We start from the raw sequence: 16683 nt of genomic DNA on the forward strand, positions 1-16683 counted from the left end.
AGGGAGGTACAGATCCTTATTATTTTGCTGCATGCAGATATACTCAAAACTAATCAGCATTGTAAACACTTTGTTTCTATTGGACAAAGTATTTCTTGACCACACAGGTTAATATAGAAGTGCAATATGCAATGGAAAGGCTGCTTATTTACATGGTTTTATTAATGATACAGACCTGCTGAAATACCATTGCTTTGTTTATTCCAGCCAGGCCCTCTGAGCTGAGATTGGCATTAGGAAATCATGCAGACCAGTACTTAACGACTTACTAGGAATGCTAATTAAATAGCATTCATAATAGAAGAAGCTACAGTTTCAACAGACTTCTTTTTCCTTTTATTGTTTTTATTTACATTGAAATTGCACATAAAATAAGGTGCAATTACTCTGAAGATTAGGAAGTATATGCAAACCTTGGTGCACCTACTTGGTACTTCAGCTATTAGAGCAAAAGGATATCTGCTTGTATTTCCTTGAAGTCAGTGCACTAGCACCTGAAATTAACAGAGCTCTTAGGTGAGTGGACGGTCTCATGTCGTTATAGATGGCAAGAGGATAACATTTCTTCGTCTGTTTTTGTCGTTTAGAAATTCCTATATGTTGTTCAGAGCAGATGAAAAACGACTTTACTTTTATGCTGTTGTTGCCCCTGAATTCTAAGATTTGTCAAAACTAGTTTCATGTTGTTTAAATGCCAAAATTAAAATTTCTAATTAATGTGATTATTAGATGAGAGATAATGCTCCCAGCAGAGCATTGAATAAAAAGGGCTACAGTATGGAAAAGGAGGAGGGAAGGAAAGAGGTGGAATATGATCACTGAGAGCAATATGTAATTGCAAGGGTGGAGCATGTTCGAGACTGGTTTGTGATTGGATTTAGATTAAGAAGAAGAGCTTGTGTATTTAGTCTGAAGACGAATATTATAGAGGCACCACAGTAAAGGTATAATCGGGTTAAAGGACTTTGTGCTCTCACCAACTGAGTGGAACTGAAATTGCATTTTCAGTAAGTACACCCTTGTCTTTTGGCCTTTTCACAATAATACTGACTTTCTTTTGTCATGTGCTTTACCAATTCTTGGAGTAATTCAGCTGTTACTAGTTATGTTGCTTGTCTGGAATATTGGTGAAATTCCTTTTGTATCACTTTATTGCCTCTATTGCCCACTTCTACTTCATCATGGTTAGTAACTTATTCATTAATCGTGAATCACTTTTTTTAGGGGTGTTTATGAAGGAAAATTGCTCTCTATTGCAGAGTTCAATCGTAATGTTAAAACAGTGATACTCAGCTGAGAGTGTTTTACCTGGCAGTGCTGGACTGGGCATTTACAGCACAGCTGGTGTCTGCTCTGTGACTTTAGGGATATATGAAATAAAGGCAACTTCTTTAGGAACAGTATACAAAGGAAAAAAACATGTATCTAATACCCATGTAATCGACGTCCTATGTGTTCAGATGTTTTTTCAAGGTTGAATTTTTTAAATTGTAAAATCTAAGGCTATTTAACATGGTTTTCCTTCTTTAAAGTGGATCTTTTGGCTTCTCTGGAATTTAGACAAAGATAATTGGCAAAATGAAGACAGATACGCTGATTCATAGCTAAGCTGCTTGTGGGCAGGAGTTCGCTCTCTTAACAATCTGTGGTGAAATAACTATAAGATTGCCAGAAAAAGGGAGGAGAAAACAGGAGATTTCAGTGTATCGTGTGTGCTTTGCATGGGCCACTGTAAGGTGTGCGCTGTGGTTGCGAGATCCTTCATTTCCAGAGGTGCTGAGTGCTTTCGGTTCCCAGCTTTGTGGGACTTGTAGGTATGGATAGATCTGAAAGTCAGTGCTGCAGCAGCTCCCCAGGCTGAAGTCCCTGGTACACAGAAACTGCTTTAAAAACTGACATACAGCTGCAGCCAAGGTATCTGTGTTCGGAAAGAAGGGGTTAGTAAAAAGTGTTGAATTTCCACAAATATGTTGCTCGTTTCAGTGTATTTTCAGACCAGACCGGCTAAAGTTGTACGCAAATTAATGAGTTCATTAGATTCTGCGGATAATAAGCAGCATGTAATAGAAATCGCTCTGCGTCTGTATAATATAGAATCCTTATGTTTTGAGCTAGTTTGAAAAAACTATAACCATACTGTTGCTGTGAAATTCTACAGCGTGACTTCGCTATTCCTTTATTAAACCCTGTAATGTCCTTTAAAATCGGACACTTGAGAGGGCCCTGTGGTGTAAACTTGTGAGCACATGTAGGCTGCTGTTCCTTTCCGTGGAGGTACTTGTGCACGCAGAGTTAATTAGACCTAAGTGTTTGCAGGGTTGTGCCTGTAAACTGTGATTGGCTTGGGGTTTTGTGGAGGTAGGTGATGATGTGGCCAGGATTTTGAGAGACATGTTCACGGGATTGCTTTTAAGGGTGGGGAAGAGACCACACAGAAAAGGGAATCTTTACTGCCTAGTTTGAAAGAAAATAAAGGAGCGCTATTGTTTTGTTATTTAAGATGGAGCTATAAAAAGTTAATTTTGCCAATCAGAAATACTTACTCCTTAAAGTAGCCATGGCTATTAGCTGTTTGTTACCATAGCTGTCCTAATTTCAAAGAATTGCAAATGTCATTGCACTCATCAGTAATCAATTGTTAAGTTTTCATTTCTAAAAAGTAGGCATTTGGTGATAGACATTTGTCTTAAATCAGTAAACTGCCTTGGGTATTTTAACTGGAATAATAATAGTGAAAGTGATCTTTTTGAAACCTCTTACAGACTGAGAACTTCAATACAAAGTTTCTTACTGGAGGGAATTTTTATAGTTGAGTTATAAACACCTGAGAATTGCAGCTTATAATGGAAACTTCAGGTCCATTTGAGCCACAGCAGCATACATATATCTGAAATGAAACTTCTAAAGATTGATTTCACTAGATGGAAGGAGCTGATGGAGTGGGCACTTGCCTTTGCTTCTTAAGACCAGGATCCAGACTAAGGAGATATTTCGCTTGTACAAATGGGAATGGGTTGCATTTCAGTGTTCAAAAAGCACTTATGACTTAAATTAGATTTAAATGATCACGTTACCAGCCAATTTCTTAAATTAGTTGTGGGCTTGCACTGTTTGAACTTTTCATGTAAGTAACTTGGTTCTGTCACTGTGCAGAGCACTGTAGGTTCTTGCTAAAGCTGACTTGCAGTCAACTATTTCCCTTAGTAGGTAAGATTATGAGTTACTGTTGAAGCACTCAACTTGGTGGTTATCCAGCCATTCATATACTCTGCAGTCAGCCCACTGCTCCCTGGCATTATCTGCTTGATTGTTTTCACATTTGCATGTAACAAATGTGTTTGATTAAAGTGATTAAGTGTCAGCCTTGTTCTCCTTACGTGAGTAAATACTCACTTGAAGTTAGTGGGAGTAATAAGGAGTATGGAATGAGGCCATTGGACAGCAATTTTTCCACATGTCCTTCATGGACATCAGTATTTTTTCCTCTCCCTCCTTCCCTAAGGATGGAAAAGTTAAGTAGCATGCAGCCTCAGAAATAAATAAGTAAATGCTGTTCTATAGAGGATAGGCTCCCCTGTTATTGATTGCAGTGATTTGCTTGATGCCTGCTTACCAGGAAGTCTTACTGTGACCCACGTGATTCCACCATGTCCACGTAAAAAGGTCCAAGTTAAGGAGGACATGAAATGTCTGGAGTGGAACACAAAAGTGTATGGGCCAGCAGTGGGATATGGTGTGCTCTTGGCTTTACACATGTTAGGTCCTTTTCCTAAAGGGAAAATTGTGTGGAAATAAATGGCAATAAATTGAATAATTTCTCTGCATGTTTATTGAATAAAAATAAATAACAACTTGAGAGTCTTGAGAGGCTTTTGGTTTAGGATTTCTTTTTATTTTTTTCTGCAATAACTGCTTTACTCTTTGCTTCCTCAGTCATTTGTAAAGCACTGGAAATTTTCAAGTATCTTTAAAAATGAAGATTGTAATAAATGATTAATGGAAAACTTCGTAGCAAATCTCTGTTTGCAAATGGAGAACCTAGAAACCTCTTCCATTTACACAAGAACACTTGTCTTTGTGGCTGCTTCTGGAAGTGAAGTTGAAAGTACCTGCATTTTATAAATATGTTTGACTCTGGAACTCTGGAATATGTGACATAAATTTATGGCGGGGGGGAGGGAAGAGGGGGCAGAAATGCTTTTAAGCAACTCATTGAATCTTCATTACGGATATATTTAAAGAAAAAAACCAACAAAACCCCACCACCACCACCAAAATTCTTAAAAAATTATGGGACTTGTTATTAAAAAAGAGGGATTTGGAGTGAGGTAAAATCTTTGCAGTGAGTTATTATTTGAGCATATCTTTGTATGCTTATATGCATGTATCAGTATTACAAATGAGCATAATAAATTACATTTATCCCTGTATTATAATATAGGGATAAATTATAAATTAATATATTTAAAGCCTTTAGTTTTACCCCAACTGTGACAGTGAATTTATAAAGGAGTTTGTGCCTTAAATGTCACGTGTTTTGTTCACACCCATTCATTGTCATAGCAGTTGCTTAATATGTCTAAAATATTTTTTCCTCTGTTTCTGTCATTTGTGTTATCATAAAACCAGCACACATTTCTAGAGTACTTCAAGAAAGTACTAATTTTTTCAAGAGAGCTCTTCAGAGGCTAGTGCTTTAATACTATTAAAACTGAATGGAGTTGTTCCCACACAAAGCTGTCGTTACGAGTCAAGAAACAAATTCATTATGTGGATCTAAAAGTCATTATTAATGTTCTGTCTATATGTGGAAGTACTGGTCAGTGCATGTGACAAAGTAACTCCTGCTCCCTTTTAATAACTCACATATCTTCCTTGTCATTACATAAAGTCTCATCTGAGAAGCACGAAGAGAATGTAGCACTTTTTTTTCTTACCGCTTTTTATATGGCAATTACTTCTGAAAACATTAGTGTTTCAACTGACTCTTAGGGTTTGGTTTGCTGCTTTGGTTTTTTGTTTGGTTGGTTGGTTTTTATTTTATTTTAAGAAATCCTGCTTCTACACATGGCTAATGGTGTGCAAATCCTGTCCCAGGCCACTGACTTCTTGCACTCCTTCAAGCTAAAAATTCCAAAGTCAAATTGCAGTTTGGAGAAGTTCATGTTCAGGAAGTTTCAGCTTTGATTTATTTTTATGGCTAGTTTTAATGCTCCTATATAGGATTTTGAAAGAGAAAATCTGGCAGCTAGATCCTTGCAAATAACTATGGCATCTTTTTAAATAGCACTGGGCATAATAAGGGTGTCATGCAACACTCATCCACTTGTCCTCAGATCTTTTAAAGGCTTGATTATTTTTTTTCCTATGGTAATTGCCTTTAACAACAGTTTTAAATAAAATCTTATCCATATTTTTTAAATCAAGAATAAGAAGTAATGAGATACGCTTGTTCTGTTCCATACCACACTCATCACCATAGAATCTGAGTAGCCTCCACAAGTGCATTAAGCAATGAACTCACATCTGTCATGTGTTGTTTATTGTCTCATCCTCTCCCCCTGGAGAGGGCTGTATGCAGTGGAGTGTTTTGTTTCAGAAAGGGTTTCTTGGGAGGGAGAGAGGATTGCCTTTTTTTTTTTTTTTTCCCCCTTAAGTACATGCTGCTATGTATTTGTACTGGAGTGGGCAAAACTGAGAAACATTCCATGCATCTGGAGTGGAAGGTGGTGATGCTTGTGACCAGTCCTTAGCTCACAGTGCAAGGTCTAGATCAACCCATTAAAAAGTTCAGGCTCTGTTGCAACAAGTCTGTGTGCTTTGAGTGGAGAACTGTGGAATGGAGGAAGAGCCCATCTGTTCTCCGGGATTCTCGGTCAGCAGTTGCAGGTGGCCATCTCATTGTCACTGGCGCAGGCTGCAGTGGCTGGGTTAGAGGGAATTCCAGTGGGAAGCAGTGTAGAAACTCTTAAGACCAACATGAGAGGTGCCTGGTGACCTGTGTTGCTACAGTTGTGGTGCAATGCTCAGTACCAGTTGTCTTCTGAAGTGCCAAAGGCTTCATTTTGAGATGCTGAGGTAATTGGGCAGAGAAGTGACAGTGGCTGTGGAACTGGATCACTTTCAGCCACGATGAAAGAGTTCTCCCAAACAACTGGAGATTTTTAGTAATGGCCATTGTGAGATCTTAGTTTAAAAAAGAATCCAAGAAGGCCAATAGCATCCTGGGCTGCATCAAAAGATGCATTGCTAGCAGGTCCAGAGAGGTGATTCTTCCGCTTTGCTCTGGTGAGACCTCACCTGGAGTATTGTGTGCAGGTCTGGAGCCATCACTATAGGAAAGATACGGATCTGATGGAGCGTGTCCAGAGGAGGGCCACAAGGATGATCAGGGGGTTGGAGCACCTCTGCTACGAGGACAGGCTGAGGGAGCTGGGGTTGTTCAGCCTGGAGAAGAGGAGGCTCCAGGAAGACCTAATAGCGGCCTTCCAGTACCTGAAGGGGGCCTACAGGAAGGTTGGGGAGAGCCTGTTTACAAAGGCCTGTAGTGACAGGAGGAGGGACAATGGCTTTAAGCTGGAGGGGAGCAGATTTAGATTGGAGATTAGGAGAAAGTTCTTTACTGTGAGGGTGGTGGAGCACTGGAACAGGTTGCCCAGGGAGGTGGTTGAGGCCCCATCCCTGGAGATATTCAAGGAGAGGCTCGACAAGGCCCTGGGCAACCTGGTCTAGTTGGGGGTGTCTCTGCTGACTGCGGGGAGGCTGGACTAGATGACTTTTGGAGGTCCCTTCTGGCCTGGACAATTCTGTGATTCTATGATTCTAAGCCAATGATGGTGGATTGGCGTGTATGCATCTTCAGTCAACAGAGCTTGTTTTATGACTGCAAACTCTACATACTGCTGTACTAAGTTCCCAGCATCACCTATGTAGTCCTCAGTTTAGATCTCAGCTGTTACAGTTACATCTATTGTAAAGTCATCTGTAATTAAGGCTTGCTTTGAGGTACATGTGCATTTCTGAAACTTGAGTCCACTCAGTCTGGTTGCTTGCATTCTTAACAATTTTTTTTAAAAAAAACACAAACCAAACAACAAAAGTGCCCTAATGAAGGATCAAATGGATGTGGTGTGTTGGAAAAACCGTTGTGAGTATGCACAGACTGTGTTGGACACACAATACATCAAAGCTAGTTGTCACATCAGAAGAAAATACTGCTAGCTGGGGTCTGGAAATGCAGTTGATCTACAGATGTTAAAAGGCAACTGACACAATTATACATGAAATCACTCATCACCTGTTGTTCTGAAATGAAAAGGGTGGGAAAGAGAGTTGATTCTTCTGGGTTTCAGGAGTAAAGGGTCAAGTGATGGAACTGCATTTAGTCGTTTGCCCCAGGAAGGCTTGTGACATTATTTGTGCTTTATGATGAACCTTGGCCAGCCCTGCCTGGTGAAGTGGTGTCGTATCCTGCAGCCATGAGCTAAATGGAATTGACATGATTTTCTTCAGCAGTACAGGCTGATGAAAGGTTAGAGAAAAAGTTCCTGATTCCTCTTCTTCAGGTTCTTTCTCTGAATGATTCCAGCTGTTTGGGGCAGACACAATACCTTTGTGATTGACTTATCAGAAAGGAACATGTTCTGGTGAACAAATTATGGTTTCCTAAAGACCTGGCCCACACCATAAGAGAGCTTAGTGAACTCTTAGTGAATTCCCATGATCCTTGAAGATCCCAATCCTAGATGAACTCCGGGCATTGACTGGGTCCTGCATTGGTATGCATAGGTAGAACAAATTTCTGTTCCGGAAATGTCCATGTATGCCAATTTCTTAAGGAAAAAGAAGATACTTCTTCAAGCTAGCCCTTGCTCAGTGCTGTTGCAAGAATTTTGGACTGAAGAGGTAGCTTAATTGCCCAGGGTAGTTTGTAGGGATAGGATATGACACTTTCAGTGCTGGGTGATGAGGTTACTTGGCCAGGAATTTGCAACAGAGCAAAGCTTAGAAAAATGTCACCTCTCAGGTTTTTGTCCTTTCTTCTTTTAGTACACAGAGTCAGAAAAGTAAAGGAAATTCATCTTGAGGGTGCTCTCACTGTTGGTTGTGGCTAGCATACAATGATAATGGTTCTTCAACTCTTCACAATTGATAGACTGGCCACTGAAACAGTGGTTTTCAGGGTCTGCTGTAGTCTGAAACTTTGTTTTAATGTCTCAGAGGACACTCGCTGGTCTCTTTGTTTTCACAGGATCTAGATGGTGGTCATTCAAGCTGAGATGGTTTATATTATCTCAGAGTTAGCACATAGCCTGGAGCAGCTAAGGCCTAGAGTGTTCTGCCTGGGCAAATGATGAGGCAAATACTTCCACTTCAGCACTTGCTACAATGCGCATATGAAATATTTCTTCCAGTTGCTAACTAAGACGTTTTGGTCTTTGGTATGACTCCTTTAATTTTTAGTAGAGTCTGGAAAATGAAGCTAGACTTCTCCTTGGTTATGTTTTTTGTAGTTAGATGAACAGTTTCCTCAATCTGAAGTGCCTCTGTTGTGTCTGCTGTTAGATGAAAAGGTGGTCTTAGTGCCAATTACTTTCACTTTGTTGGAGAGGATTAACCACAGGGCTGATGTACTGATCACCTCTCCATTGCAGAGGACTTCTGAGGTCAAAGGAAAGTGTAACTGAGGATCTTGCTGTTGTCAGCTTCAACTTTAGTTTGTGACCAATGCTGTCTGGTCCCAGTGTGTATTAAGTAGTGATCCTGTGGAGTATGATTTCAGATACGGAATCTAGCTTCTCATGTCCACTTTTCTCTTGCCACGGCTATTTCATCTGAAACCAGGAGCTGTGCACACTGGAAGTACAGTAGTATGTGGCAGAGATTATAATCTCCATTGATTAGACAATGTTGATTTATTATGCTTAAAAGGGAATTATTATGCTCTCAGGTTACAATGAAACATTTGGAGAAAACTAGAGTTGAGGGAAAGCACTGTATAACTTGCATGAACCTGTAGTTGAAGCCACCTGGTTTTCATTTTGCTGGCTCAGCAGTATATTAGATCATAAAAGTTTAATAATTTTTGACATTTCAGTGCACTTAGATTGCAAATACTGAATTTCTTCATAAGTGGATCTTCTCTCCCTTCAGTAAAATATGCAAAATATTTTGTACTATAGCTTATGAAAAAGAATTTCAGTTTATGGACTGGTAGCAATGGCTGGGCTTTTAAAAACATTACTGATGATGCATAAACAGAATATCAGACACAGAACATGATATATCTTCAAAGCTTCGTTTAAGCTGCTGATTCCCACATTGAAACTCAGCTTACAATACTGATAAAATTAAATCCTTGCGTTCTTATCTCACGGTATGGTAACACGTATAAACATGGTTTCCCTGTCAGCTTTTGCTTTCATAATACCCTATTTTTTAGTGTTATGAAGATCGAATTCTAAGTTCAATACATAAGTGCCAAATAGTTTGGTGCAAGTAATATGATGTGATTAGCACAATAATTTGTACAGTGTCAAAATCACATTTAAATGCAAAAGGACAAAAAAACCCCTGCATGAACATGACAAAGTTTAAGCATGTGTGTAGTCCCAAGAGCCTTCCCCAATTGGGTGTCTGTAATATTTAGGGAAGTACAGCATTGGTTATGCAAACATTACTTGCCAAATCAATGTTAATTTAGGACAGGTTTTGAGGAGGGCATTCCTATTTTGGGGAAGCAGCCCTGTTTTGTGAAGTGCTTGCCCATCAGCAACCCATCTTTCAGAAATGCTGAATACATTGCTTAGTTAGAAGAAGTTGCCCAAGTTTTGTTGCTTTGTGGACACATTAGCGTTTCACATGCCAGGCTAAGTTAGAATTAAAATCAAACGCATGGACAAAGCCTCTTGGAACCCTACAGAAGTGAATCCTAAACTGTAGCAGTGTCATACCATTTATTGCTTACCTTCCAACAGTTGCACTCTGATTATTGCTATTTTTGTCCTTGGAAGTGTCCTTGCATTTGAAGAGCAGTGTTAAAAGTCAATGGAGATCGGGTTGTTTACTTGCGTGCACACCTAAGTTTGTGCAATTGTTTGGGATTTGTGTCCTTCATCCAGCAACGTGCTCATTATGTGTGGCCAGAATAGATCAAACCTTTATATTTGAGCAGCTGGTGGCCTTAAAATGATTTCTGATATAGATTACCTCCTTTCAAAAATAAGAAATCCTTAGCTTTGGTGTTATAAATAGGAAAGTAACTGAGAACTAAATGCAATTGTAATTGTTTATTCAATGAATTGGTCTTGCTAGCATTTTTATGTCCTACTATGTATGAAGCAAGTGATACCAGCCGGAAATGTCCCTGAAACAGTATTTTGAAGTGTGACACAAATCAAATGCTGATGAACCTGTTGCAATCATTACTTCTCAAAGAAAGACTTTTTGAAGAAAAGTTCGTAGGAACTTCTTTTCCTTCAGAAAAACCCAGTAAAATTCCCATTTTTTATTTTTAAAACAGATATTGAAAAATGAGTTGCCAAGCACAGAAACAACTGTCTGAGCAGAGAGAGAAAAACTGCACATAATGGGAAGAAATTTCATGGAAGTGCAGTTCATGGGTAGACAAGAATGTGTTTCAGGCAGAGATATTTATTTTGCTTTTAAATATAGTGCAGTCTAGTTATCTTTCAGAAATGTTTCAAGGGGAGCTGATTTTTCAGCAAGAGGGAAGTCATAAACAAACTGACCCAAATAAAGTTAAACAGAGCAGTCTGCTTCTCTAAGCACTTCTGGAATTATGTCAGCCTCTAGCAGAGATGGGTTTTATTTTGCGAACCAGTTCAAAGCATTTTTTGTCAGCTGCAGATTTTTTTTTTGTTGGGTGTATTAATCAAACTGCAGACTAGTTCTTTCAGAGTTAGACTCTCTTAAGTAGTGTATTTCACTATGCTAGTTAACAGCTGTTAGTGTGGACATTTTTATTGAATTCATATGATACTTGATATGAGTACATTTTAGCCCCTGAAGGGGAGGAGGAAAGAAAAAGCCCTGCTTTCATTTAAAAGAAGTCACTGTGCAGACAAAAACAGCATCTGAAGAATATTGTTTGAGGTAAACAGTGACAAAGTCTGTCTAAAAATGTTGAGTAAATCGTGATTTCTTGGATTTTCAAGCTAACAATTTTCTGGACAGTTTGAGGAAGAGGAGAATTTGTTTTACAAAGGTTTTTTGTTTAATTGCAGCCTGGAGAAAACAACCCTCAAGGCAAATTGTCTATGTGGAGGGTTGATAACATGAGATTCATTCAGGGACTTGTTTGATCAGTTCAGACTATAGGCATAGAGATGGCCTGGCCCTATAAATCCTCTCTCCTGAACTAGGAGCAGTGCTTTCTTATCTGCAATTAATGAGGAAATTCTATCTGAAGGGAACCATTCACTATTGAACACTGGGGTGGAGTTTTTCCCTTTCTTTCCTGAGAGCAAGGAATTTGGTTTGACTTTGGAAAATCTTGTAAAAATGTAAATGAAAAGACATTTCATGTTGGGGGTGGGGTGGGGTGAAATGTGACTACCTTCTCCCAAAGAAATACAGGAGAAATATATTGTGACTTAGAAACTCAAAACTTTTCTGTATAATTTTCAAAGGTCAAAATGCTTTAATTCTGTTTTGGGCCTTGTTTGTGTTGTATTTCAGCCAGCATTTTTCAGTGCACAGTAGTGACTGTTTTTCCTTTCCCCCCTGTTTTTGCTCAGTGTAAACAGTTCCTTGCTGTGGTTACACAGACAAATATAGCAGAGAACCCTTTTCTGGGAGAAGAGTCTCCCTGTGCATTTCTTAACCATTTTTGGGAAGAATCGATCTATCTGTGCATGTGAGAGAGGGAGGCAGTAGCTGTAAATTGAAGTGACATCATATATATTACCCCCATTGATCCGCTTTTAGACTAGAGCCAGGATAAAAGGAAATGGCATCAGGGAGGAAGTATGCTCCTTTAGGCACAGATCCCAGTGTGATAATGGAGTAATAATAGAAATCACGCCACTGTCAATCGGTTGCTACATTAGTCTGAGGCACATTTCCCCTCCGAGGAGGCTTTCAATGACTTCATTCAAGTGCAGGCAGGAGCAAATGGGACATTCAGCATACCAGCTGTACTACTACAGTGATTTGTGCCCTGGCTTAGGGGTGCCCTGCAAGCGCTGGTGCTGTGGATGCTCAAGCAGATGCATCTCTGTCACGTTTCATGGCCGTGAAAGGTCAGTAGTCAAACGCTTCCGTGGCGTTTTTTCTAGTAGAAAGGGTGAATCTGGCATTTATTGCATTTGTTAATGTAGGAATTGATAAATACGCTCCTTTGCATGGGTGGTCTTCTGGGATGTGAGGTCGATGACCTCTGTAGCTGCCATACAGATCTTTGACGAGGCAAGATTTGTTTTCTTTGTGCTTTTTACAGGTTAGGGGTAGGGTTCAGAAAACTCATAGTTTTGTTCCAAGATTATTTGTAGAAACCCTTTCAAACCTACTCATGTCTTGAGATATTCTTAAGGTAACACAGTATAACGGCGTGTCTTGTGTACTGATATGAATAAAATATAAATTATGCTTTTTCTTAGTTCCCAGATATTTAGTATACATTGACTCTGAGCCCCAGTAAGATGCTTTGGTAATAGTCTGAGTTGTATTTTTAATTTGATTACATTTTCTTTAATTCTTTCATCTTGCCTTTTTCAAATCCAGTCCTAGTTTTAATACTGCCTACCATTTGCAGTTTGTTTTAGAAGTAACAGGTAACACAGGGGAAGCAGGGGACAAGTGGCTATTTAGTGGCAGGACAAAGTGAACTCTCTGAAAAGGCTGAAAAGTTGCAGGAGAGGTTTAACAGTCTTAAGAGCAAGATAAAGTATACAGTGCTGGGATAGAGCTTTATAGTTGGGATGATGTTTAATTATATGGACATGACAGAAAACCTCTGGTGTGCTTCATTGCAATATACTAATGTATTCCCTCTTTGTAGTGTCAGTGCTTACAACTGGGGGAGGGGGAACCCTGGGAAAAGTAGTATGATTTCCATGCAGCAGGCATAGGTGGGGACAGGAACTATCTACTTTACAATATAAATAGATGCTGTTGCAGCAATCATTGCCATAATGAAAACTATTTCTTGATACTCACCACATTTCCTGATTGAAGTTATCTACTTCAATAATCGCATATATTTGAGCATTTTGATTGAATATATTCCAATACAGTTCTGAGAGTGATCTTTATGTCTGTGTGTGTGTGTGTGATTTTCTTTCTTTTTTTTTTTTAACAGGAAGAGTAACATTTTTTGTTTGGGGTGTTATGGTTGTTTTCTGAATGTTTTCAACATGGAGACAAAAATTGACATAATGAAGTTTATCATGCTGTGTTTTGCTGTATCTGCATTGCGTGTTTTTTATCTGTATGTTAGATACTCAATATGCATTGACAGAATATGAGTTGTAAAGGAAAATGGTTTCACGATACTTGAAAAGAAATTTACTTTTGGTTTTCTCCAGTCTTCATGTTTTTTGGTAGCAAGGGCCCCTTTGTATTAAGCATAAGGCAAACAAATGGAAAACTGACAGTGTGTACCCCAAGCAATTCTCATGGTGTGAAAGAGGAGAAGTAACAGGTGGGAGGGACAAATAAGAATGGTGGTGGGAAAAACAAAAAATAGTAGACTGTGGGTTTTTTTGTCTGAAAATTCAAGTGCAATTTTATGACGTTTATTTATAACTTAAAAAGCTGCTTGGGAGGTAGTGTTGTTCATATTGTTGTGTTTGGGGAAAAGATTTCTAAACTAAATTTTGTAGTAGTCTGCTGGGAAACTTCAGCTGAGCTTTCTGCCTCTTTGCTTAGGGTGGGTTTTTCTTTTAGGCAGATAGGCAGAGTCTCTTTTATTACATGGAGAAGGTAAGAAATGAGAGGCAATGTTCCTCCTTTTATTTTGTGTTGGAATTAGTGGGAGAGCAAAATGTAATAGCTGCGCCCACTAGTGCCACTGTGGTTACAGGTCTGTCAGCATCTCTTCTGCTGGTGCTCCCACCCTCTCTGCTGGTGTTTGCTTGCTCCTACCTAGGACTTTAATTAAATGGTGAGCTGGAAACTGGCATGTAAAGTTGCATCTTGGGCAGCTGGACCGTGGGAAAATAACAAAAGCCATGCTCTCAGATTCTTTTTTCTCTGCAGTATCAAATCTAAACTGAAAAGAATTGAACCAGTAATTCTGAAAACTCTTCACTCATAATGCAGAGGTAAATTAAGGACATGGCTGTGCTTTTGTTGGCTTCAATGAGATTCTGTAATGTTATCTTAAACAATAGCTTTCTGTGGGTGAATCTGTATGACAATTATACTGGAGATATATTATAAAATAATAATTCTCAGCAGTTCTGTATCTGTGTATTGAAGCAGCTGTTCTACAGTTTCTACAAATTAAGTACTGCTCTGCTCCTTTGTAGTTAGCAGAGAAAGCTTTCTAAATCAGAATTACCTTTCTGTGCGTGGTGATCTGCAACATTTCAGATTTTATTAGTGTTCAGAATGAATTCAGTTGCCAAGCAGAGCAACTTCCCAGAAGCCCTCCCTGTTTTACTTTTAGAATGTCTCACCACCCCCCAGGCAGCTGCTGGTGGAGTGTCCAATAAACATTCGAGGTGGCATTTTAGTAGTTGTCCTGAAATTGAAATACTCAATATTTTTAAGTGTCTGACTATTTTTAACAGCTCCATTTTGTTGGTAGGCTTCAGTATCTCTTAGAAAATGTTCCAGTAAGAGACAGTAAGAGGTGAGGTTTTTTTCAGTTTCCAAGAATACAACTTCAATAATAAAAAAATGGAAGGAAATCAAAATGCAGAGAAACCAAATCATTAAAATCCTAGAGATCTCTTTTCCTCTTTATTCTGATTTAGGTACTAATGCTACATTATGTCAGACTAAAAGGGAAGAAAATGTCATGTTGCTTAGTCTGTTGTTAACAGCGATATTGTACAGATTAAGGCTTATCAGAAGGCCCTTGATACCTTTATGGATTTACCATCAGAGATCAGGGGTACAGCCTTGTTGAGTCCATGTAAACAGCCGTGGCTGTGAAGTGTGTTGTTTTCTAGAGCTGACTTCATTTTGTATCTGCTTACCACATTGACACAGCAGAAGGGGACATAGGGAGCACGATGGGAGCAGAGAATCACCCAATGTCATAACAGCTCAAATTAGTGTTAAAGTAACAGGATATCTTTTTTCATTAATCTGTCTGGAGAACACTGGAAGTAATGCAGTGCTGGTTTCTTTTTGTGTGGAAAAGCTTAAATTCACATTCTTCCTTCCCCCTTCATCTTTTGGTGCCCCACAGTGTTGAATAGTGGGTAAAGCTTTGGGGCATATAACAAACTTCGGATGGATCACCCTGAGCCCTCAGTTTCCAATAGCTGTTTCCTGGCAGCTGGTGTAATTTCTTTCTGAGGTCTGTTTGAATTATTTATTTGTTCATCCAATAAGCCTATTAGAGCACTTAAGCACTTGCTACATCAGACTTCTTGTGTGTTTTCTTTTTAGGTTACATTAGGTTCAACTTGAAAATGATAGGTTCTGGAGTCAGGCTACTAAATACTAAATATATATAAATATGTAGGTAGAGATGCCACAAACATAACATTCATACATCTTTGTCATGTAATGATAGATGGCTTGTGACTCATTGCACTAGAATATGCCTCAAAATATGTTGTTACAACACTTGTTTTGTGTTGTGTCACTTCTTTGTGCTGTGTTTCTTTGTTCACTGGAAGAATATTGTGCAATTGCTCATATAACAGATAGAAACGCCACTCTTAAAAATTATATGTTCATATGTCTGTTTTTCCTCTGAAATTATGCACTGTAAATTATTCTCTTTTTTTTAATTTCTTCCAATCCCAAAGAAAGTGAAATTACTTAGCATATGTATTCCATAAAATTCTTACCTAATAAGCTATGATTATATTTCAAAAAGATAAGCATCGTTTAGATCAGATCTAACTATAGTAATGAAAACCATGTAAATGAGTCTTAATTGGGCCCCAGCTCAGAGTCTTTCAGAACACAAACATGTAAACCCTGAGGTTTTTCAGAAACCATCTGGAAGTTCTTGTTGTATTTCAAGCAGATGCTGGAAGTACACAGGTTAGCACAATCTCGTCCTCTCTGGTTTGTTTCCACTGAATCGCTCAGTCAGTAGAGATCTTTATTCACCAATGGTATTTATTTTCCCCTTAGCTTCTCCCTGACCAGCTGGTCTTACTTCTGGAGACTCTCTTGGAGGAGAAGACATTGTGTCCTAGAATACTGCAGCACTTAGAGAAAACATACCAACTCCGGGAGCAAGATGCTGAGGTAATTCACTTTAAAAAAATCTCCTCAACATACGCCATTGCATTGTTGACCAGGAGTGATAGTGTTCCACTAGGATCCAGGCTTTTTTCTGTGTCTAAATATGAAATTGGATATTCTTAACTCCAGTATTGTTGCATCTTCAGCTGCATTTGCATACCGTGGTAGGAGGAGACAGTGCAGCCTAGGTGTCATGACTATAGTCCATGTACCTTGGGCAGCACATTTGCTCAAGTGTTAGATTTCTCACTATGTTGTGGTGACTGTGTATTAGAGCGCAGGTCT

General features: G+C 39.0%; 1 protein-coding gene across 9 annotated transcripts in view; it reads left to right on the plus strand.

Annotated features, from left to right (window-relative positions):
- LOC106884837 (chromosome unknown open reading frame, human C9orf3) overlaps positions 1 to 16683 on the plus strand; it is a 230667-nt gene that overhangs the window by 189342 nt on the left and 24642 nt on the right. For 8 of the 9 annotated variants that reach the window (XR_001411305.1, XR_001411308.1, XR_001411309.1 and 5 more), the window contains exon 14: positions 16285 to 16401. The exons of the other annotated variant lie outside the window; for it this stretch is intronic. Coding sequence is in view for 3 of the 8 variants with exons in the window: in XM_014936533.1 (XP_014792019.1) it covers positions 16285 to 16401 (117 nt within the window). In the remaining 5 variants the exon portion in view is untranslated. The remainder of the gene's footprint in view (positions 1 to 16284; positions 16402 to 16683) is intronic. 9 annotated transcript variants of the gene reach the window in all.

Source organism: Calidris pugnax, unplaced genomic scaffold, assembly GCF_001431845.1.
Source record: "Calidris pugnax isolate Ruff unplaced genomic scaffold, ASM143184v1 scaffold2, whole genome shotgun sequence".
Taxonomy (NCBI): domain Eukaryota; kingdom Metazoa; phylum Chordata; class Aves; order Charadriiformes; family Scolopacidae; genus Calidris; species Calidris pugnax.